Source organism: Mchenga conophoros, linkage group LG20, assembly GCF_057382185.1.
Source record: "Mchenga conophoros isolate Kocher_MC1m ecotype Shallow Benthic linkage group LG20, M_conophoros_male_GT1.1, whole genome shotgun sequence".
Lineage (NCBI taxonomy): Eukaryota > Metazoa > Chordata > Actinopteri > Cichliformes > Cichlidae > Mchenga > Mchenga conophoros.
This window is the reverse complement of record NC_140545.1, coordinates 30,409,622-30,434,507: the sequence shown is the minus strand read 5'-3', so window position 1 is coordinate 30,434,507 and position 24,886 is coordinate 30,409,622. Positions and strand designations below refer to the sequence as shown.

Here is a 24,886-nt window from a genome sequence, read left to right as displayed (position 1 = left end):
ATTGTGTCTACACATAACAACTTGACAGCTAACCAAAATTGTATCTTTAGGCATTTTGTTAGTAGATTCCTGTCACAAGAGCACGTAACTTGTTCCCATTTGTTTAATTGAATCAATGAAAAAATACCAAAGATAATACAGTTTGACAGGCATAAATTTTTTTGAACCAGCAATGTGATTCCTGAAGATTTTTAGCAAAAAAAAGAAAAAGAAAAAAAAAAAGGCATATCTCAGTATGGTGTACAGTCTGTCTGTACAAAAGGTGAATGGTATCTAAAAGTCATGTCCTTAAGAAACTGGAAAAATCCCAGCAAAGAACTGACACTGGACCTGAGATATGCATTTCGCCCTTCAGTGCTTCCATCTACTGTCCACTGAATCCTCATCAAAAACATGTCTTACAGATGCATTTCAACCAGTGGTGTTGGGGATCTTCTCAAAATTGTTAGAAATCTGTCATCTAGTCTGATTGGCAGTGGCTTCATTGTTTCAGCTGGAAAATGATCCCAAACCTGGATTCAACAACAAATAATGGAAGATTATCAGCCTTTGATTGGCCTCCAAAGGGCTCAGACCTCAACACTACTGAAGTACTAGGGGGTCATCTTGATAGACAACAAAACATCTATTTATGAGCTTTGAATGTCCTTCAAGAAGCCAAGAGAATTATTCCTAATGACTACTTAAAGAAACTACAAGACAGCTTGCCTGAGAGAGTTCAGGAGAGTTAATCGGTCATACTAAATACCAAACAAGTCACAGTGCACCATGGACAGGTCGCCAGTCAGATGTAGGGCTAACAGATAGAGTCAAATAATTAAGTAAAATAATTTGATAGATATAGCACAAGAAGCTTATTTCGCCTGCTCCCGTATACATACGGAATGAGAATGCATATTTATTCCGTATGCATACGGATTCCTGTCGCAGTCGCCAAGATCTTTCGAGTATTTTATATATGGGGGACTATGTAGCCTACATTATCCGTGCCATTATGAAGTAATGGTAGAAGTTGTAATTAATGTATTTTCAAGTGTCCTTTTATTTGTTTCTTTTCCCTTGTAAAAGAGAATAAAGTAGGAGTAGAAAGTTGGAAATATTCAAGTTAAATAAATTGAGTCCAAGTTCTTCTTTGACATTAAACATTGTTTCACGATATGGTTGCTCTATGCATTTTCTTAACGTGTAAAACCCACTGATGACATGTTTCACAAGTATAATTGGATTATTATTATTATTGTTGTTATTATTATTATTATGGCAGTATTAACATGAATACTGAGCTGTGATCACAGAACGTGTCGTCCGCGTGCATCGCCTCACAGCTCGTCACGTGGGGCTCGCGCTGTGTGTAGCTTTACAGAATGTCCCGGAAGAGGCTCCACTAGTGTAGTGCGGGCGCGAGGTGCAGGTGAGGCAGTCCACGTCCTTACCTGTAACCAAAGGAGAAAAAAAAAAACGAAAAAATGGGAGCGACAGCATGGACACAGTTTCAAGGAAACCCGCTTCTAGGTCGACCTCAGAGCTGGTAATGTAATGTTGTATATTGTGCCTGTATTTTCCCCCCTCTCGATCTCTGAGGCGGGTACTTTTTCTATAAGTTTTCAAGTTTATTGATTGATTGTGTAGGTCATTACGTGCTGCTGTCTGAAGCGTATCTTTTAAAATTCTCTTCCATCATAAAACACCCAATTAAATCATTTAGTTTTTATGATGCAGCTCTATAAGATATATTTTCTCTGAACTTAAGTCAGCTCCTGTTTCAGGGTGCAGTTTGCAATCTGGTTGCTTGCATACAGTAACATGTTGGGACTGCATCCTGCTTTGGCATAGCAGAACGCGATCAGTGCCACGCCTGCTCATTTAACAGTTTCCTATGATTGTGAGATCATAAGTATTAAAAAAAAATGCCAGCACAAAGTCTAGATACGTGTCCAGGAAATAATCTCTCTGTTTCCTCTCACGTCTTCTTCGCGTTACTCATTCTCCTTTCTCTTTCTCTTCTTTTATGTCCTTCTGTAAACCTGCCAGGCTGGACAAGAGAATATGATCCATCCACGAGTCAGCGTTGCTGCCAAACAAAGTGCACAGAGCTTACACGTTAAATAAGGTGGGTCAATCCACTCGAATCCAATCCACTGGCAGTGAGTGAAATTAGGTCAAATTACCTTTCAGTCCTGTTATTTTCTGTCTGATCATGCTGTCAGCAACAACATTCCTGAGAAGACTTGCTTCTTGCCTAGAATTGCTTAACAGAAGTCAGATGATGATGGTGGTGGTTGTGTGTTGTCTTACCTTTGTCACAGATGACACTTCTTTTCGCGTGGCCATTCTTAAACTTGTATTTTAGTGTGAGAATATTTTCTTTTTTAACATTGCAACACTTACAAAAAGGAAATATGTCTGTGGGCTTGTGGTTTCAGCTGTGCAGTTTTACATGTTTAAGAAGGGAAAAAAAGAACATGACAACAGATTATAAAAACAGCAGCCTCCCTGAGAATTAGATCAAAGTATCAAGTCGGCCGTGTGAGCTATTTTAAGTTTTTAGATTTGACAGTTTATTTTGTCTTCAAAGAGTACCTCACTATTCTTAAATGTTCTGTTTTTAATGGGAGGAGTGGTTCACTTCATAGCCTGCTTGGAGACAAATAATCACCAAGTCATATGTGTCTGCTATATATAGCCTGTAGCTGTGTATTCTTGTCAGTTCAATTCAGTTATATTTATATAGCGCCAAATTACAACAACACTCAACTCAAGGAACTTAATATTGTATAAGCACTTGATTACAGTGGGAAAGGAATGTCTCCTTTTATAAAGGTAGAAACCTTCAACAGAACCAGGCTCAGGGAGGGGCGGCCATCTGCTACGACCGGTTGGCGGTGAGGGCAGGGAGACAGGAAAAAAGACACGCTGAGAAAAAGAGCCAGAGATTAACTTTAACTAATGATTAAACACTGACTGGTGTGTAAATACACAGAGAGTGAAACACACAGGGTATTATATACACATATATGGTCGATAGCTGTATATAATAAAATAAGATAAGATGATATAAGGTGTAATTGGAAAATTCCTGCGTTAAAGCCGCCAAAATATTACATAAAGTACTAAGGTTTAATAAATCATAGAAAATAGAAAATAAAGTTAAAATCTACATAAAATGCAAAAAGGGTAAAAATAATAAATATTTCTAAACTATGTAACAAGTTAAACATTCGAGTATTAAAGTAAAAATATACCGTTAGATATTTTAGTTGAACAAGAGCTGTTTTTGTTTTTTTCATTTGCATTGTGCCTTTTTCGTTGAAGCTAGTGTTTTGCATCTCCATGGAGGTTTATCTAACACACCAACACAACTGTTTATCTTTGTGTTTATGGAAGGTTGTGATATCTCTTTAGTGACTGAAAACTGTCCTGCACAGTAACAAGCATTAAGTCAATAAACAGAATAAGAGGAGTGATTTATTTAAAATTTTTTAGCATCTTGTCATATGGACGCAAAAGCTGCCTCGTTTTGATGCCCATTTTCAGGAAACTGTAGTAAAATGTGAGGACGGGAATGTTGGCCTTAGGAAAAGCTAAAATGCAGTTGTGTTCACACGCATACGGGGGCAGTCATGCAAAGCATGCAGGTGTACTCTCTATAATGAAAGACTTTGTCTCAGGTGGAGGGCAAGAGCTGACAACTTTACAGAAGAGAAGCGTAAATACCAGTAAATGGTACAGTGATAGTTACAGGAAATGTCAGCCTCACACTTTTGGTGTCATCTGCATTTTCTTCAGCTTGCTGTTAGGAAAGCGTTAACTTGTGGTAAATTTTCAGAATTCACCTTTCAAACATTGTATTTGTTGCTTAAGGATGCTGTTGACTTAAAAGATTAGCATGTTGCTAGGAGTGCCACTAATTTTAGGTTAGTCAACAATCTTTGCCAACATTGGGTAAATGTTGACCGAGAATATATGAGCTCATAGCTCCTATTTTAAACCAAATATTTCCCACAATGAGACATGCATTGTTTAGGAGTTTACTGTTCCTTTTAACATTCTTTTGTTCTACACACATCGTAGAGGCTTCATCTGATAGACACTAGGGTCAGATGGTGTTGAAAACCTATAGCTGTACTCTTTGTACTCACTGTTACATCTGCAGTAATATAGTACAGAAATGTGGTTTCCGTGTTCTTAGTTAGGTCCTCCCCTCACAGGCCCATATTCACGCAACGCTGTGCATGACTTGCAACCAGAGATGTAAGGTTGAAAAAAGATCCACGGGCATATTTCTTTAATTGCTAAGATTCTTCAGAAGTCAAAATCTAGGCCATTATCGTTCTCTTATATTCGATTTATGTTTCATCTTCTCTTGTTGGTCACTTTTCTTTGAACCATATGACATCACTGAAGCATGTCTGTCCTAAAAAGAAATAGTTGTATATAACTTGGTTTTGCCAGGGTTAGGACAAAAGAATTACCAGCAGACCAAACACAGGAAACCGTGCTTGAAATGCCAGATTGTTAATGTGAGTTTGTTGTCTACTGCCTTTCCTTTTCCCATACTTTATTTGATCATATTATAAAATATCTTTGGACTTTGAACTGTTAGGCAGACAAAGCAAGATCTTCGGAGTAGGCCCTGCCCACCATGTGTTTTTAACTACCCGTCATCAATTAATAGCAAAAGAATCAACAGATTAGCTGAGTATAACATTACATATTAATTTTCACCCCTTTTGTTTACTGACAAGTAAGCATATAAAACATGTGTTTTAGCCACATGTTTCTATTACACTGTGTCCTCTTTCTTACAAGCAAGTAAATTTCCTGAGACTGCATGTGAGAATGACACATCAGCTGTGGGCGGGCTGTTTGGTTGTAAAAAGAAAGATAGAGAGAGCCACAGGGGCCCCATGGAGGAAGTTAGTAATGACTCAGCCAACCAGGTGACATAAAGCCATCAGTGTTCAAACATCTGGACTATAATTAAGCGCACACGAGGAGGGAAATTCCCACAACAAGGCATGTAGGAGTTTTACATAACTGGACCACCTCTAAACATTACAGCAACAAAGGCTGTAAACAGTGGGAAAACGTTTGATCATTTACATGAACCTATCCCGAGGAGGTGTTACTTCCAGGTAGGAAAAGATGATGTCACGATATAATTTCTTCTTTCACAGCTACCCAACCCAGTGACCAAAAGGAACTGGTCTTCTTGACATCCTCAGCTATGGCGAGCCAAGGTCCTGTCAACCCTTCACATGCTACGTTTGACCTCTTTGTCCAAGCCCAGACCTGTAAGGATGTAAAGCACCATTTCACTCAGCTCTGCAGGCAGCTGGAGATCGATCCGGAGGATTTCGGGAGCTTCTACGCAAAGTTAAAAGAAAGACTGAACTACTGGAAGGCCAAAGCTTTGTGGACCAAGCTTGATAAAAGAGCTTCTCATGAAGATTATCAGCAAGGAAAGGTCTGCACTAAAAACAAGGTACAGACAACTAAAGGTCATTTATTGTCATTTTCAAAAGTTAAAAGATTTTGATGTAAGAAGTTGAGATTGTGGTTCTACTACTTGCATGATAGAGATTCCTCTTTAATCGCAGCTACATTAAAAGAGTTAAATCACGTCTCGTAGCTTTTCCAGAGATTGGATCGTGTCACAGAATCTTCATTAGTAGAGGAAGTTTATCCATTTATGTCGTGGCTCATTATAGAAAGTTAAAATTCGACTCGAGTAGGTTAAATTTGCAAGAGCGTTTGCAACATGTGGATCATTAATCGATTAGGTTAGGCCATGAGTACTGCTGTCCACGAAGACTTTCTGGCATTTTATGACATTTATCTTTCTCAACTTTGTGTATTTTAATCTTCATTGAATGCTTTTTTGATGCATTTATTTTAGTCAGAACATAAATGTATCAACCTGTGATAATAATGGTGTTTCCTTACTTTTATAGAAAACATTCTATGCCTAAAACTATAACAAAAAAAGTTGTTAAAAAGATCATACAGATTATCTATAAGTGCTTTTTCCTTTCCAAGAACCTTTGCTGCACTTGCGGATCGATAACTGCAGCCATCAAACTACAATTTATTTTCAATTCAGATGTCATATTTGATTGTGGGCTGTGACTCTGTGGGTTTTTTGCATCTCTTCCCTTTAATTTCTTGTTAAATGTTTGCCCTTTATATATAATTCATGACACTCTCACAGTCATCAAATGGCTTTATACTAATTGTCCTTCAAGAGCAGCTTAAAATCGTTCTCGTTTGTCCTCACCTTTTGCTTTAAAAATGTTTTATTATCGCGTCCATGCTGAGGGTTTGCTGATTTCCTCTCTCCTAGTGCCTCGTGCTGGGTGCTGGTCCATGTGGCCTGAGAGTGGCCATTGAACTGTCCCTGCTGGGGGCTCAGGTGGTGTTGCTGGAGAAGCGGGAGACATTCTCCAGAAACAATGTTCTCCATCTGTGGCCCTACACCATCTATGACCTCCGCGAGCTCGGAGCCAAAAAGTTCTATGGCAAATTCTGCTCTGGCTCTCTGGATCACATCAGTGAGTGCCTCAGTCAGTTATTGGAGTGAGAGTCTATATATAAAACCGTTTTGAGCCAGTCTGAAATGAATTAAATAAACTCACTGCATTATCATTGTTTATGGGGCTCCCATACTTTTAGTATTACATGATACAATCTCAAATTTCAACCGTGTAGTTGTTTTTTTCACTTAATCGTTGCTAATCAAACAAAATGGGCTCTCAGATTCACAATTTCTGTATTTTTCTGTCATTCATGTTTTATGGCTTTATTACCTTTAAGTTCTGGTAGGTCAGCACGAGCAAATTTCAGACATCACATTACTGAATTTCCTTAACAGAAGAGTTTTTAAAGAGAGAATTGCAATATTAGCAACCATTTTTAATCTGTGCACGACTGATAGTATTTGTAGCATTTTGGTTATGCTACACACACATTTCTCATGACACCCACATATATTTTTAGGCATCCGTCAGCTGCAGTTGATTCTATTGAAGGTGGCACTCCTCCTCGGGGTAGAGGTGCACACTGGAGTGGAGTTCCAGGGTTTGATTGAGCCCTCAGGAGAAAATGGTATGTGCGTTTAACAACCATCCTCATCATCCTCCCTATTAAGTTTGCTTGCTTTATCCACTGTTGTTGTTGTTTCTCAAAACTGGAAATATTCATAGACCACCAACATGTAAAGCAGTAAACTTGTGATGAAATCCGCTGAGGTGCAGAACATAAAAGTTTGATGTGTTTCTGACAGGTTGGATGGCAAAACTGCAGCCCCGGTCTCATCCTGCCGCAGCCTTCCAGTTTGATGTCTTCATCTCTGCTGGGGGAGGCAGGTTTGTCCCTGATGGTGAGACAAATACTTATGCATGCTTGAATACTTTCATTTCCCACTGATGCAACAAGGGCTACTAAGCAATTTCACAAGGCCTAGTTGATACACATAGTTATTACGCACAATCCAAATTTACCCCAGCAGTCTTTTTCAAAATGTAGCATTTCATCAGCTAAGTTTCCTGTTTTTCTTCTTACCCAAACTCTCAGGGTTCAAGCACAAAGAGCTGCGAGGAAAACTGGCGATCGGCATCACGGCCAATTTCATCAACAGACACACAGCTGCTGAGACCCAAGTAGAGGAGATCAGTGGTGTAGCCCGCATCTATAACCAGAAGTTTTTCCAAGAGCTACTCAATGAGACTGGTAGGCATCCCTGTGACATCTGCAGTGATGTTTGGCAAAAAAAGAGGAGGACATCTTAATTTGCAGTGAAGCAGCTGTCTGCTCTTATTTATAGTATAATGTTTAAAAATTAAAGCAAGAAAAGAGAAAATCGCTGGCTTCGGATTAACTTGTTTTACTCCGCAGCGTTCACTAAGCTGAGTCACTGAACCAGAATATTTTTAATAACAACATGAGTGCTTTTATTTTCATTTAATTTTTCCTTTGTCGCGCCTTGCTGAATGCAAGCCTCAAGGCATGAAATAAATGTTCACACTGCTGCTTCGGGTTCAGCGTGAAGTGTGAAACAAACAGCAGTGCTGTTAATCTGCGTTTCAAACCTCATCTAATTTCCTGTCAGATTGTTAACTATTGGTTAACCTGCCTGAATCCTCTGAGCTAATTTATATCTACTGCACTTTCATATCAGTGAAACGCTTTAGAGGAACTGAACTGTGTTTGCTGTGCTCACACCCCTTTGAATGACTGTCTAATCAATCCACACTGACTTTCCCTGTGTAGGCCAATAAGCTCTCACATTTTCAAAGTGGTTAAACCAAAAGAGAATAGCAAACATTCTATTGAGAGAAATATGGCACTGAGAGAAACTGCAGAAATGCTTTTGCTTTCAGCTTACCTCATTCAACCTCTCCTCCATACTTTCTCTCTCCATTCTCCGTTCCAGGTATTGATTTGGAGAATATTGTCTACTACAAAGACGACACCCACTACTTTGTCATGACTGCCAAAAAGAAGAGCTTGTTAAAGAAAGGGGTCATTAAACAGGTGAGAATAACACATCTATTACTGAGGAAAAGTGTGATTCTTATTGGCACGAGCTCTATCTCTGGCCAGTAAAGAAAAAGAAACAAACCACGTAGATGACACAGCCCTGCTGCTGCTTCAATGTAGCGACACTAAAAACTGTCAGTCATCTCTTCTTTCTCTGCTGCCTGGCCCCTCAGCTAATGCGGCAAACCAAGTGTAAGACATGTCATCTGTGTAAGTGAAGGTGCCAGAAGTCGTCCGATACACTTCTCCCTCTATATCTGCAGGATCATAATGATGCAGAACAGCTGCTGGCCCCTGCAAATGTGGATTACGAGGCTTTGTGCAACTATGCGTGTGATGCTGCCGACTTCTCCACTGGCGGCCGACTGCCTGACCTCCAGTTTGCTCAGAATCACGCCGGCCAGCGGGATGTGGCGATGTTCGACTTCACCTGCATGCACCGTGCTGAGAATGCCTCGCTGGTCAAGGAGAGGAGAGGGAAGAAGTTGTTAATTGGTCTTGTTGGAGACTGCCTAGTGGAGGTAGGGAGCAGCAATTTGGGGTCTTTTCCCTTAATTCATATCCTTAACAATGCTAGATAACTGTGGGACAGAATATTGTATTGAATTATATTATGCTGCTTCCTAATGCCATACAGTTAATGAAACACTGGAACTAAAATAAATAAAAGTAACCTCTAGTTAACTTGCAGAAAATTGCAAGGCAATTGGAGACATCAAAGAATCAAAGAACCAAATTGGTGAATTAACACATCAATAAAAGCATCTTATTAAGCTCATTTTCACAACAGTTATTTGAATTTTGGGATTTTACAAGAGAAGTTTTGCATCATTCACGATTTAAAACAAGTAGTTTTAGCTCCTCTTCCTTTAAGGCCGCCCTTTGTTTGAGCCAACTTTTTAATTGGATGCCCTTCACAAAATTTTAAACAGCAGATTTTTGGGGTTGTGGCCAGAGATGTCCTCATATTAGTGATATCCAGTCTCACTGACATCATCAGGGTCTGATTTAGAAACAGACTACTTTATCAATCCTTGAGGAAATTAGTTTTTTTTTTTTTATACCTAGCGTGGGGAAAGAAATGCATGAAACTATGTGTTTAGATGAGCATGAAGCAATTATTTTTACACACACTTGCCCCACAATTTTAACAACAGTGTTGACCATATAACGATTATAATGGTGCGTGAGAGCGCTGACTCTGACACTAAAAATTAGCACCGTCATTTTTAGTGCTTTAGCAAGCTGATGTTTTTGCAGGAAGCACAGTCTAACGTGTCTACTCACCCTGCGTCTGCCTGACTAGATAAGCCTCTGCATGAAGTTTTCTCAAAATAAGGTTGACAGGATGTTTCATTTTACACCACACAGGCTTTTACGGTTAACATATTTCTGTGGTTGATGACACGGCATACTCCATTTACTATTAATTAATTGATAAAGTGACATTTTCTGTTACAAAGTGACATTAAGTGCGTGTTCTCTGCAGCCTTTCTGGCCTCTGGGTACAGGCATCGCTCGTGGGTTCTTTGCTGCTTTTGATGCAGCATGGATGGTCAGGAGCTGGGGTAATGGGGTCCCACATCTCAAAGTCCTGGCTGAGCGGTAAGTACATTTTATACAGCTAATAATCTGCACACGGTTTTATTTCATGATCTCACATTTTGAGATTAGATTTGCTAATGTAGTTGCTGCCAGCTTGTTTACTTCTTACACTGAATGTTTATTAAAAGAAAGCTTTACTTTTTGTTTCCTTACAGCAAAGACTACAGTTCTAATATTAATGTAATTTTTTGTCACAGGGAAATTACGTTAAACTTTTAAAGGAATACATCACATTGACTGAAAACTACTGAATAAAGTAGAGAAATGTCGCACTAGAATTTGTCAGCCTGCCTGTGGGTCTCATCCTCAGCAACACTACCCATCCTGACATAATCAGCGTGATGGATAGTTGTTCTGATTGCATAAGCATTATTATTATTTCAGCAGGAGTCCTTGATGTGACCAAAATAAAACAATTAGGCTTTTAGTGATAAATGTTCGTGTGGATTTTAAAACTTGAATTACATAATAAAGGAACTTTTAGCTTATTTCCTCATAAAATACCATCCTTTGGCAACAAAGTGTTAAAAAAATAAGGGTGTGTACCTGCAGATCAGCTAAAAATGGACAATGTCAGAGGCAGTTAACCAGTAATTATCCCTTACTTGCAATATACTACAGTTGTTGATTGTTTTTGGTTTTATTTGTCTTTACAAATATGCAGTGAAAGCCTCTACCAGCTCCTGTCCCAAACAACACCAGAGAACACCAGCAAAAAGTATGCTGCTTACAGCATCGACCCCAGAACACGGTACCAAAGAGTTAACTTGTCCTCCATCCAGACCCATCAGGTTAGTGGTGTTATCTTTTATTTAGTCAACAGAGATTGAAATAAAGCTTTTAAGAAATAAAGATTTCTTAAAGCCTTCATCCTAAAGTTCATTTAGGGAGGCAGAAAACAGTCTAGTACCTTCTTCAAGTGCTCTTCAAAGCAAAGCTGTGTTAAGAAATGAAACGTGAAAATTGATGAGAGCAGTTTATCAGACCTCGGCTTCTAGTCAATGCATCTGCTGTGTTAAACAAATAGATCTATGTGAACTAAACAGGTTAAACGTTGATTTATTGACTCCATCTTCTTTGTATGTACCGGTCACTCAACTTAGGTGCAGCACCTGTACGATGTTGAAAAAACTCATCCGTCGTTCAAGAAACAAAAGGAGAGTTCACTTCACATGCGTCAAGGTCAGCGACTCCTTTAGCGGTTATTCTGGTTATTCTGGTTATTCTTTCCTGGTCTTGCTAAATGAACCGGGAAACACGATTGCGATTAGCATTGGCATGAAATATGCAACTGCAAAAGCTATTAGAGGTTTCTCTGATTTATTGTCTGGTTTATTGCTGTCCCAGATTCAGCTGGCGGTTCTGAGGAGCTATTGAAATGGTGTCAGAAACACACTGCTGGTTATAAAAATGTGAATGTAAAAGACTTTACACGGTCCTGGAGGTCCGGTTTGGCTCTGTGTGCTCTGATCCACCACTTCAGACCTGACCTCATGTGAGTTCCTGCTTAGTTTTTGTTTGGCAGTACAAGAGTGCTTTGATTTTCTAATCAATCAATCATTATCTAATCAATGTAACAAACCGTCTTTGCTGTTTTCTCATTCCTTCCAAGTGATATGTCCTCCCTGGATGAGTCTAATTGTGTTCACAACAACCAACTGGCCTTCAGTATCCTGGAGAAGGAGCTGGGCATCCCCCCTGTCATGTCTCCCAACAGCCTGGCTAACACTGATCACATAGACAAGTTGACCATGGTTCTTTACCTCACCCAGATCCAAAGCGGTTTCGCTTTACCAAAAAAAGGTGAAAGTTTTAGAATAAAGAAATCAATCAACCCACATTCATACACACACACACACACATACAAAACTATGACATTTATCATCTATGCAAATATTAAGAAAGTCAAATTTAATCAGTGCATTTGCAAAATTCCACAGTCCATCGAACGTCTCTTTAAATATAAGCTTATATTTTATAAATATATTTATATATATATATATATATATATATATATATATATATATATATATATATATATATATATATATATATATATATATATATATATATATGTAGTATATATTAGTAGCTATTAGTGACAGCAATATCAGTCTTACATAACTCTGTTGCCTAGACACAGCGCAGCATTAGAATCACCTTAAAAGGTTCAGGTGTCCTCCCACTGAAAAATGTTCAAGAAACGTTCAAATCAGTGCTACCCCTTTAAGAAGCATATTACCCAGAATTCATTTGGCTTAAGTGGCTAGTGCTGTGCTCAGAGCCAGCCTCTACTGGTTGTGCTGCTCTCCTGCACTTGAGCCAGCCCAGCAGCAGACAGATCAGTCATCGTGTAGAGCTGACTTATCGGGGGTCTGATGTGAGCAGCGCCTCTAGAAGGGGTTCTGCTTTTCCTGCGCTGAAGGAAGGGTTTCCCCTGGCTTTTTGTAGAGGTACACGTACAGTTTCTTTTTTCAGTATGTGGACTTATTCAGTGTAGATGTGAGCTCAGCCTTTGGAGGTACTGAATGAGCTGAGGTGGGTGTGATATACTCTGTGATGCTGTGCTTGTGCTCCGCTGACTGATGTGCAGACAGCAGGGAGCTGTCAGTCTTGGGTAACCTTATCTGAATGATGAAAGAGTGGGGGTGATAGTCAGAACTGCAGCTGAAGAGTTTTTTTTATGTAGATTGACAAGTTAAATCCAACTGCTGCTTGATGTGACGCCACTGAAAATTCAACTAAGACTGATTTGTCATATTTCTGATAGAGACAATTTTTAAAACGGTGCCCTAAGAATATACTGGGCAGCTGTATTGAAGAGCTGCAAGTAGGCCAACACTCACATTCAGGTGTCTTTATATTAGCATTCTAGTCTAATTTAAGATGATTTTGCTGTGTGTCCCTCTTTGACATTTTGCATTTTTGTATTTTCTGTTGGCAACAGAGCCCACAGGCTTCCAGCCATCGTCCAAGTCTCTGTCTTTCTCCCGGACACAGTCAGCTGTCTTTTTCCTGAGCAAGCTGAAGCACAACTCTCTGCAAAGACGTAAGGTACGCCCACTGAGCCTTGAGTTCACTGTTTACACAGCACGGAGGAATCTTTGATAAAGATATTTTCAAACACACTAGCTTGTTGGCTGGAGTTCACTCCGGGGCCTTCGGTCTGTGTTCTCGAGCTGTTGGTGACTCACATGTCTGCTTTGTCTGGGATTCCTGTTTGTGATGACAAGATGTTAGATGTTAATTCAGAGGAAGTGGCTTTTGCTGTTCTACTCCTTGATATTGTTTAATCATGTTTGTTTTGCAACTGTTCTCGATATCCTCAACAAAATCAGGTCATGTGGTAGTTTATTTTATTTTCTCTGCAGGAAAAGCTGGCAGCTAACAAACAAGCCACTGGAACAGCGACAAGAATGGGAGATGAGGACAGTGTGAGTGTGATTCAACAACTCGTGCTGGACTATGCAAGCTTTCTGCATGATACTGATCTTTAAAAACCATCGTGCTCTGTTGTTAAATCTCAGTCTGCTGTCTGACCTTTTTCCTCAGACATTAGCATCTCCCGTCTCCTCTGAGCTCGATCCTGTCGCCGAGGTGGCTCCTGAGCCGGATACTCCTGCGCTGATGACAAACAGTGAGGAGTGTTACTTCTGTGGTGAAAGGGTTTATCTGCTGGAGCGAATCAGTGCTGAGGGAAAGTTCTTCCATCGGACCTGCTTCACCTGCGCTCGATGCAACATCACACTTAGGCTAGGAGGATACACCTTTGACCAAGATACAGGTGACTCCTAGTTGCTGAATTTATATATTTGTATATTTTGACTATACTCAAGTTTTCAACTATATCCATATCTGTCGCTCTACCTATAGGTGTATATACCATCTTAGCTAAAACCACAGATTAACATCTTATTCTTCACTCTACAGCAACTATCATTATAAAGTGTTGTTTTTTTTCTCTCAAAGCTGTTATAGAATCAAATATTAGATATCCGCCCCACGCTGACTGAAGCTTCGAGTATTTGCTGGTGATTACTGTCAAAGAGGCAGCTTTCGTCCATATCTGGTCTAACTCCTTCGCTTTTGTTGTCTTTTTGCCTATCTAGCACTCCTCCGTGAAACTGCTTGATGCTGTATTATTGTGTATAAAGTGCTTATATCTATGTTTTCAACAGCTCTTGCATCAGTACTGTGATTGTTCTCTCAAAGCCAAGATCAGATTTTGCTCCTATAAGTGAATCACCGCTTAATTATTTATATGTATAATTAATCATTTGCGCTGAGACCCTTTTCAAAGGGGTCTGTACTCAGACTAAAAGGAGATGAATAATTTAAGAAAGCAGCAGGGGTTTCCCTCTTTAGCGTTCACTTGTCTCTAAATTTCAACTTTTCTTGTTTTGTTTTTTTAACATTTTTTTTTATCTCTGATTTCTCCACAGGGAAATTTTACTGTGAGCTACACTCTGAAGAGCTGGCAAATGGGCCTGCAACATCTTGTGAGGTGGGTCACTGAAGAGAACTGATGTAAACCATGCTGTTGCTTGCTGCTGATGACTCCAGACACCATGTTGAGTCCTCTTATTCATTATGCTCTTGTTACACAATCTTCAGTTGCATCATCTTTCTGGCTGACGGGTTCTGTGTCAGCAGGACTCGCTTGATGGCGGAGAAACATCTAATGAGAATATTTGTTTCCAAACATACAGTTAGAGCCCAGTAATCATGATAACAACAAAACAAGTTTACAATACATAAAATCATTAGGAACACAGATTTGTATGACAGGTGGAAGGTAATCATAATGAGTATGCCAATTTATAGAGGTGCATTTTGAGACAGGATTTGAAAGCAGAGGGAGAGTCTATGTTATGGATCTCTGGTGGGAGGGAAGCCACGGGTCGGCCAGAGCAGCTGAAGGCTCTAGATCCCATGGTAGTCACGTGGATGGATGCCACAGTGAGATGGATAGAAGAAAAAGACTTGAGAGTGAATGGTAATGGACTGGTTCTTATATAGCGCTTTTCTACTCTCCTGGAGTACTCAAAGCACTATACAACACGCCGCACACACCCATTCACACAAGCACTATTATCCATACGGTGAGTGCTTTCTAACTATCATTCATAAGCATTCATACTCTGATGGATGTATCAGAGAGCAAGTCGGGGTTAGTATCTTGCCCAAGGATATCTGGCATGCAAACTGGGGGAGCCAGGGATCGAACCACCAACCTTCCGATCAGCAGCTAACCTGCTCTACCTCCTGAGCTACAGCCACTCCAAAGCTTACAGCACCTGGTATTCCCAGGCGGGCTCCCATCCGAGAAATTGGGGGTAAAAAAAAAAAAAAAATGCTTAGCTTCCGAGATCAGACGAGATCGGGCGTGCTCAGGGTGGTATGGCCGTAAGCTGTAAGAGTGCGAATGGGTTTGTTGATGTGCAGAGGCTCATAGAGGTACTGTGAAGAAAGGTTAAGAATGGCATTAAAACTGAGGAACAGAATATTGAAATTAGTGCAATATTTAACTTGAGCGCTGCTGAAGGACAGGTGTGATGTGACCAACGGACTGAATTCTGGTGATGATGCAAGCAGCAGAGTTACGGATCAGTTCAAGGATGATAACAACAATATCCTATAAACAATAAGAGGAAGACCAAAGAGACAGGACTCGGAGTAATCAGTGAGAGATATAGCCAAGGTGTGAATTAGGACAGGAATACCGTTCGGTGTGAAAGATGGATGGAGCCAATCAATGTCATGAGGATGGAGTGACGCTACTGATGTGAGCTTGGAAGGAAAGTGTGCTGTCAAGGATGACACACAGACTCTTAATCTGGGAATGGGAGAGAGAGAAACTGAGGAGGTGTCAATGGTGGTGTTGGTGCGAATGAGGAGAACATCAGTTTCATCACTGTTCAGTTTGAGAAAGTTGGGGGAGAACTGGATTTTCCTAGAAGCTAACACAGATGGATGTGGGTGGGACAGCAAAGGAGTATTTGGTGGACAGATAGAGCTGGTGTCATCAGCATAACCTGGAAATTGATATTGAATTTATGGAAGATATGGCCAAGATGAGGGAGATAAATAGACGAGGCCCTAGGACAAATCCCTGAGGAACACTAGAAGTATTTAGAAATGGGTGGGATTTGAAGTGAGGCCAGAGAGAGAGAGAGAGGATTGAAACCAGTTTAAAGAGGTGTCAGTGATTCTAATAGAGACTAGAATTTTAAATACACTAGACTAAAAGTTATTGACATTGTTGGGGTCTGCTGCAGGCTTCTAAAGTATAGATGTTACTGCCGCTGGTTTAAGAGAAAAGTGTACAATAACAGAGGTAAGGGGGGAACGCATGGTGACAGTCATTATGGTGAGCAGGGTTTATTCAAGACAGCAGGAAGATGATTTCATTTACTGGTAGATGGCTTTGATTTTTCAACAACAGAGGTACGTTTCAAACAAGTGAACAGGAGGGAGGGGCTGAGGGAACTTGTAGATACAAATTTTAAGAAGGGTTACTTGTTAGTTGCTGGTGAATCTTATTTGGGCTTTTTTTTTTAACATATTTCATTTTTAGCTATGTGATGAAGATAAGCTTAGTGCAGACACAGTTTTAATTCAAGGTCATTTGCATCCAAATTGGACGAAGCGTTTAAGAATTACAGCCTATATGTAGCCTTGTGTTTTAGATTTAATTTAGTTTTTTTCCAAGAGGCCAAACCTAATTGTATCATTCACTCAGAAGCTGTTTTGTGGACAGTTATAAGATATTCCAAGTGTAGTATTTGGATTTTGAGGCAACGGCTGTAAACCCACAACATGAGTTCAAAGGTACTCTCCATGCAAAAGAAGCAGCCTATCCTTAATTTGCAAATCAAAACAAAGCATCAAAGAGATAGCGGGAATGTTAGGAGTGGACAAATGAACTAGCACTTTCAACAACATAAAAAGCTAAAAAATCTAGTCCATTGACCATAGGGCTGTATGATTTTAGGATCATGGGGATTTAGTCATGAGAGAAAAAGCAGTGTTCATCACAAGCTGCAAAGTGGTGATAAAATCACCTGAAAAGCCAGACCAGCTCCTGAATAGCATTGTTTGGACAGCTGAAGGGTAGGTTAACCTGTGCCAGTGTGATGGGAAGAAAAAAAGTATGGAGACATCATAAATTGCTCATAATCCAAAGTAAAACTGTGTAGGCAGTGTGATCCATGCATGGATGGCTTCTAAAAGCTCTGAGTCACTAGCATTTATTAATGATAAATGACAGAGTGACAGATGACAGAAGCAGCAGGAGGAAATCTGAAGCATACAGTACAATACTGCCTGCTCACATTCAGCCAGATGCAGAAAAGTGGAGTGGACTACATTACTAAAGAAGTGGATTATTCTATAATAGCCAATGGAAATGCCTAATCTCAACCAAACTGCACGTACATTTCTTTCATTTCATTTTCCTGTCTCGCAAGATACAACTAGGGGGGCATGCACACAATTGAACTAAAGACAATCCTAATATTTCATGTAACATCACATTAAATATATACATTTATATATATTTAAAAATGGCTGCAGTCACTCAACAGTTGATGCAATATTTTTGTTAATCCTTTTAATTACCGTAAATCCTGGACTACAGGCCGCACCGGATTTTAAGCCGTAAGGCGTTTCACCTGTAATATGAGATATTTACACAGAAATGCTACACGTGAGTATTTTTAATCCATAAGGTAACATAAACATGGTAACATAAACGTTATGGTAACATACAAAAATACATACTGCAAATGCTTTTTTTTCCTCGAACAGCGCCTGTAACACGGCTACCTTTAAGTATACGTACGTATCAGTAACACACAAATTACATTGCTTATGGTTTTTTTACAGAACAATGCACAAACAACATTACAACGTCTCTTAACAACCGATAAAAATATATACACTACTTATCATTTTGATTGGTCTACTGTTACCAGGCAAAATGTTTTTGGCGGCATGAAACAAAATGTGCATTAGCCGCAGTCAGTGTTCACAGTGTTGGAAAAAGTAGCGGCTTATGACCCGAAAACTACTGTACATCTGAGTTATTGAAACTACAATTGCATCTTCTTTCATTTCAAATCTCTAAAATAATTTGTTAATATATAGTTAAATAAACGTAACTAATTTGTATATAGTCTGTGGGCTAATTTAAATTAAACATGTTTTTCATGCTTTTTATCAATTTAGGAAAGCAAAGGAACTCAGAGAGAGACAGAAGAAGGAAACGGAGTTTCCAGTGATGAATATACTCCATCGCCGTCAGATGAGGAGTATGAAAACACCCTGGACTGTGGTCCTCCTACTCACACACAATCACAAACATCTGAAGAAAAGGACCACCGCATATATGAGTCAAAAGAAGACTCCCAAGAACCACTTGTATCAAAAACTCCCACAGACCATCCACCTAAATCTGAGGTAGCAGCAGCCATTAAGGAGGCGGAGGAGACAAAAAAAATGACTCCGTGTCCAGTTCCAAAGCCCCGTCGCTCTCGGCAGACTACTCCCAGCCATCAGCCCTCTCCCCCAGTAGCAAAGCCTCGCACAGTCCACCTCATCAGCCTCACCGTCCCAGAAGAACCTTCATCTCCGACTCCCACAGAGGAGGGCTCTAAAGCAAGACCAGACTCCCGTCCTAAACAGTCACTGCGGAAGCTTCAGTTGACCGCTGAGGAAAAAAACCAGCTGGTGAATCTTCACAGCTTCAGCGCAGACTCGGATTCAGAAACCCATGGCGGATCCTCCTCCTGCTCCTCTTCCTCAGCTAATGCAGGGCCTCCTAAAACAGAGGGCCTGGATGGGCAAGAAGAGGAGGGCTACTGGAGTGGGAGCACTGCTGGGCAAATGCGGGAGAAGAGGAATCGACGCTGCTTCAGAAGAAAAGAGATGCCAAGTGGGCAGGCCAGAGTGCGATCAAAGTTTTCTCCGTGGAATCTCTCTTCACCAAGGATCAGCAGAGACACCCGGCTGAGTGTCCACGTTAATCAGCCGGGGAGAGTGGGTAAGCTGGCAACTCATCTCTTTGGTTTTAGCTCAATCTGGAGTCATCCAGGCTTATTGCAACACTTACTCTTACTTTTTCCCACAGAAACAACATTCAGACATGTCCACCACACCTCAGAAGAGGGCGTCGAAGGAGATGAGGACGATGATGATGAGGACGATGATGAACAAGACATTGACTTGTTTGATGACCAAGTAAGGATATCGGTAGAGGTCATTTGTTTCAGTTTTTCAGGGGGAGGATATTTTGCACTAACTGTACTATTACTTTACCTCTAGTTTCAGAGTGTGCCATCAGACCCCGTGGAGGCAGAGAAGCTGGAGTTTAAGAAGATGAAGACGTTGGAGCGGCGAGCCAGGATGAGTGAATTACAGCGATTCCGCAAAGCTCAGGTGAGTGATCTAAAACTCATTCCTGGTCCATTTTTCTACAACTTCACTTAGTGGAGCAATGAATATGCACATAATTATATATTATTATTATTATTATACAATATTGTAATTTATGTCATTTCTAAGATATGTTTTTATCATCTGTAAAGTTATGTGAATCCATGCTTACTAGTCATTTTTGCTGCAGCCAGTCATACAGTTTGCATAAAATTGAAATCCAGTAAATGCAAACACATGCAAATCACAACACAGCTAGCAGTTGGCAATCTATAGTGGAGACAAATTCATCAGCCTGTAATCAGCTGTTAATCCCACCTAAAATGTTAAGAGAAACAAATTTTTGCAGAAAATTGTTCTTAATATTAAAGAAAGTTTGCAGATGAGTCACTGTGTTGGTTTACGTTTAAAATTCAGAAGCAGACAGCCCATTCATCTGCTTCAGAGGCATTCATCCAATCAGGTGCGCCTCAGTGTTTGCACAGTTATTAGAGTATGCAGGAGAGGGAGTGTACTTGTCAATCATCTGTCTTCACACCCCATCGAGCAATGCCACGAAGCTGGGTGAACCCTTGAGTGTAACTCATCCATATCCATTTTACAAGAATTGGCTCAATTGCATGTTTTTTTTTTTTTTATATATCTGCCCTATATGGAATTCAGATTTGTCACCAAAGCCTATTTCAAGAAATTAAAGCAATTTCATTAAAATATTTGTCAAGATGTACTTTTTGATTTTGTGTTTCACAGTCTATCCAGAGAAGACTGGAGGAGATTGAGGTGACCTACAAAGACCTGGAGGACAAAGGTGTGACTCTGGAGCGGACACTGCGAGGAGAGGCTGGTAAGATCAGATCTTCTTTTTTTATACATATTTAAAGAACTTGGGGTGTATTGTTCTATATCTCTGGACATTTGCGATGGAAAAAAAGCTTATTTTGGAAGTATAAAGTCATTCTAAAAGTGTATGCTTCCACATAAATAAAGATTCATAGTTGAGGAAGATCGATAAATTTGAAATTGTTTGTGGGAATGATGTGTGTCCTCTGGACTAAAGAGGAGAGTCAAACATCCAGTTTGTTAGCAGCTTTCACTTTAAAAGCATGCTTCTCTAATGGTATGTTTTCTATGGAATTAGCAGCTCGCACATCCGGAAAGACGGCATCAGTACTGAAAGTTGTCTATGCATGTTGCATGCTTTAGCATGAGAATGTTCTGTTGTGAGCTTTTACGACAGCTTTTACAACAACATAGCTTTGTAGTAGAAGAGTCCAGGTGCTGAACTGGTCTGCCTGCAGTCTAGAGCTCTCACCAGCTGAAAACATTCGGCACATGATGACACAAAAATATGAGATAGAAGACCCAGGACTGTTGAACAGCTAGAATCTGTATTTTCAATCGACTTTTTAGCAGTATTTTATACGAACCAAGTGCACAAACCGAGATTACTGAGATTTGCAACACACCATTTACTTCAAACTACGGCGATATTTAACACTAAACAAACCAGCAGGTCTGATTATCTGCCCTTGATATAAAAATGAACTGACTGCATCTCTGTTTAGAAAGCCGTGAAACTTTTGTAAACCACACGTATGAGCGCTATTTGGGGACTGCATTCCTATGCTATTTTGGTCTGTTTAGTAAATCTAGCCCTAAATTTGTAGGTCAGCTGAATTCTTTTTATTACAGCCTCTTGGAATCCTTATACAAGTTAGCGTGTGGGCTTGTAGACAAACACTCACATGGGTGCTGTGTCAGATGCTGCAAATAAATCTGGTTCCTCCTCACCACTTTATTGAGAACCCACCCCACCCAAAAAAAGCACATCTTCCTGTTTTCTTAAAGAAAATATGCACCATTTTTTCCTTGCAGAACGCAGCGGTTCTCCTGATATGATCGAACAGTGGATCCAGCTCGTTCATGAAAAGAATGCATTGGTTTCCGAGGAGTCTGAACTCATGGTGGCGTAAGTCTGCAGCCTCACTGGTTCATTCTTTATTTCATGGAGTAAAAGTTTGTCTAGTCATACAAGTAATACAACAGAGCATCTGTATACAAGTGACATGGTAGACGGAGCAGATCTCACATCAAAACACTGCGGTGACTGGCTGACCTCACAATGCTAAAAGCCAGTCTTTTTTTTTTACAGTGAAATGTCGTTTGTTGTCGGTCCTCATGATAACATACAGCGTTACTACTGACAGGACTCAGCTGATGCTTGTTTCTCTTGCAGGTCTCGACAGCTGGAACTCGAAGACAAGCAGAGCATGTTGGAGCTGGAGCTCAGGAAATACATGGAGATAAATGGTGTGTACTTTGGTGTGCACACAGAAAGACTTGTAACTAAAAGTGTCTTTGATGTAGTTAAAGGGAGGAGCCTAACTTCTAAACAGGCACCAGGCCGAGCAAGGCCCGTACTGCAGTGCATGTTTGTCCTACTAATGAGCACATCAATGCTTTCTTTGTCTTTGCCACGTTTGTTGTTGTCCCATTAACTCAGTTCTGCATATAGCAATGTCCTGCATTTTGTAGGACACTATACACTACTGGACCATGTTTTTTCTTTTACTAAATTACATATCATATGATTATTTATTGACCATAATTTCTTCCAGCATTAATGCCACTAAACTAGTTACTTACGCCTGTTCATAATGTTTCCCCTGGGGTTTCCAGGTAGTGTATTGTGCAGTAAAACAAATTTTGACCATTTTCTGCAAACAAATAACTGAATATAAGAATATATGAATATGCAGAATCTTTTGGCAAGAGATAAGACTTCTGGCACCAGAAGCATTCGGCTTCTGTTTTTAGTCTAATCACATTTAGTCAGGTTTTGGTTGCATGGAGGTAAACAGTCCATTTAAAGAGCAAAAAAACAGGGATGCACATGCCAAAATGCAGTCCCATAATCATCATCTATTACCTGATGAGAATTTTTAAATATATTACAATTAATTAACACAGACTGGTGCACTGAGCAGGAAGTTCATATTAGCCTTTATTTCCAGAAAACATCAAACAAAGGTCAAAGAGTCCCCGGTTTGGCCCAAACAGGCCACAGATTGCCTCTGAAGCACTTTCAACAGTGCAATAATGGGCTCAGCATTTCGAGTCAGACATATCAAGTAGATAATTTCCAGTCTGCTTAAGCTTTAATTAGATTTAGGTGAAATGTATGGAATGTGTTCTTCCACTGAAAGAGGGCAATGAATAGATATTTAGTTGGAAATGTTTTCTCCTCATGGCAAGTATGGACAGGAGAGGAATAACTGAAGGGACTATAAAAAAGTACAAACCTTGGCCTTGGCAATCTAACTGTTTGAAAGTTTGAAATGACTCACTAAGGGGCCTTTTGCTTCTATGGAAAAATAAAAATACATTCCTGGCAAGTCTGGCAGCCTTTCTACTCAGAAAGGTTTTTGCATCATAGTCAGCAGATGTTGGGAAGGGAGGGGTACAGTACCAATTATCCATTTTTTCCCCCTAATTAGTGAGAGGACGAGAGTTTACTTGCAAGAACCATTATTCAGCTTAGACTTGATGTTTGTGTCTGTTATTAATTAGAATTGGGTGTGTGCATATGTTTTCGTTTTCCAGATAAGACATCAGAGCAGCAGGCAGAAGAAGAGCGAATCCTTCAGGAGATGATCGAAGTGGTGGACATGAGGGACTCTCTGGTATCGTTTCTGGACGAGAAGAGGCAGAAGGAAATAAGCGAGGAGCAAGAAGCTTTCTGCATCATGGAGGCCAAACGGCAATCAAAGGGAGGATCTCAGGTTCACTGGGCGTAGGGTGAACCTGCATGTCCCGCGCTGGTGATTATTTCACATCTTCTGTGTGTGAGACTCGCTGCTTTCAGACTTGAAACCTGAAATGTACATTTGAAAAGCCAAAGATGATCGAGCTTCGTTATGGAAAGTAACACACCACAAGCACTCAGTCAGCGGATAGGATTTAGTTCAGGCTTGTGAGCCCGGAGGCTCAGAGAGTGTCAGTTGCAATCCACCCCCTAGAGGGAGACATAAGCCTGGAGATCTGAGTCTTTCAGTTGACATGCCCAGAGTCTGTGCAGCTAAAGTCTGCCTGCCATATTGGGGTCATAGCAACATAGCCGCATAGGAAAAATTTTCTTTAGTGTATACTGAACTATTGAACATCTATCACACAAATGATGATCAGTGACCAGCCTGGGACTTGGCCTGATTTACTGTCAGATATGTGACTTTAGCACTGAGCCAAGATAGAGCAGTATGAAATCACAGTGGCTGGAAAGCTGCTGTACCTGACTTTGTCTCCTTAGAGATAGTTCTAGGCTGATAATACAGGACAGCTGGTGTTTTTGAAAATAGATGTTCATGTTGATTTTACTTGTTTCATCATGGGGAGTGCTACTGTACACAAACACATGATATCCTAATTCTATCTTTAGTATTTGTATTACATAAATGTGATGGGATTGTAAAGAAAAAAAAGAAAAACTAAGTGACATTTAAACATTACAAATATTCAAACCTTGTTTTTCATTTCTTTTTGTCGATGTTGATGTTTTGTAGCACTTACAGCTGTTCACCGTGTCCTGTCCTGCAAGCACATTGGATAGTTAATCTCAGGGGTTGATTGTTCAGTCCTTTCGGGTCAGAGTTAGTTTTCCAGTGATAGTCTTCAAAAGTTGGCTGCACTTTATTAGTGGATGTAGTTAATTCGGGGTAATTGGGGGGGGGGGGGGGGGCAAATATGGACAGATTTATCTATTTATAAAAACCAATATTTATTATTTGTAGGTATTCCTGTCATTGTGCAGGATGAATGGCCAAAATCTAAACAAAGACCGTTTCTTGTATAAGTGAAAAGGAGCCTTATTTAGTCATTGTCCTGCTGCCATTTTGTGCTATCTGGACAGCCATTCACAGCATATCAAATAAAGTACATGCACTTTGTCGTTTTTGTTTATTTATGCATTTAGTCTTATATTGAAGCACTGTGCAGTATAACTAATACTAACTCATAATATGTAAGGTGTTGCCATAAAGGCTTGACCTCGCCTGTTATTCTAATTGCTATCCTGTAGGGCAGCGGTCCCCAACCCCCGGGCCACGGACCGGAGTCATTTGGTACCGGGCCGTGAGACTCGGGTGTGAAATGTATGATTTTCAGGGTTTTTATCGGTTTTTAAGCGTTATTTTGTTATCGTTTTTTCGTTAACTCGGTTTGAATGGATCTTTTCACCTGTGTTATGAATAAATCTTCTTTTTTTCGGTACCGATACTAGTTTTATTTTGTTGTATTTATCCACGAAACCTTG

At 40.1% G+C, this 24,886-nt stretch overlaps 1 protein-coding gene across 2 annotated transcripts; it reads left to right on the top strand.

Annotated features, from left to right (window-relative positions):
• Positions 1-1,370: 1,370 nt before the first annotated feature.
• On the top strand, positions 1,371-24,062 carry mical1 (microtubule associated monooxygenase, calponin and LIM domain containing 1). 2 transcript variants are annotated; one of them, XM_085259614.1, is made up of 25 exons: positions 1,371-1,528; positions 2,032-2,110; positions 5,178-5,485; positions 6,344-6,551; positions 6,997-7,104; positions 7,283-7,378; positions 7,573-7,728; positions 8,432-8,532; positions 8,802-9,059; positions 10,028-10,143; positions 10,808-10,934; positions 11,247-11,325; positions 11,491-11,638; positions 11,756-11,946; positions 13,091-13,197; positions 13,515-13,577; positions 13,696-13,927; positions 14,586-14,647; positions 18,373-19,186; positions 19,274-19,383; positions 19,468-19,581; positions 20,329-20,422; positions 21,454-21,547; positions 21,815-21,888; positions 23,182-24,062. In XM_085259614.1, the coding sequence occupies exons 3-25, from the start codon at positions 5,228-5,230 to the stop codon at positions 23,373-23,375; spliced, it is 3,804 nt and encodes a 1,267-aa protein (XP_085115740.1). In that variant the 5' UTR covers positions 1,371-1,528; positions 2,032-2,110; positions 5,178-5,227; the 3' UTR covers positions 23,376-24,062. The 2 variants fall into 2 exon arrangements, with proteins under 2 accessions (XP_085115740.1, XP_085115739.1); XM_085259613.1 differs by having other exon boundaries at positions 18,373-19,383.
• The last annotated feature ends 824 nt before the right edge of the window (positions 24,063-24,886 follow it).

Bases quoted from the DNA above. Each gene is read 5' to 3' on its own strand.
- mical1 (XM_085259613.1), top strand. From the start codon at position 5,228: ATGGCGAGCCAAGGTCCTGTCAACCCTTCACATGCTACGTTTGACCTC. The intron at 11,326-11,490 runs GTCAGCGACTCC...TTGCTGTCCCAG, and splicing joins TTCACTTCACATGCGTCAAG to ATTCAGCTGGCGGTTCTGAG. The intron at 19,582-20,328 runs GTGAGTGATCTA...TGTGTTTCACAG, and splicing joins AGCGATTCCGCAAAGCTCAG to TCTATCCAGAGAAGACTGGA.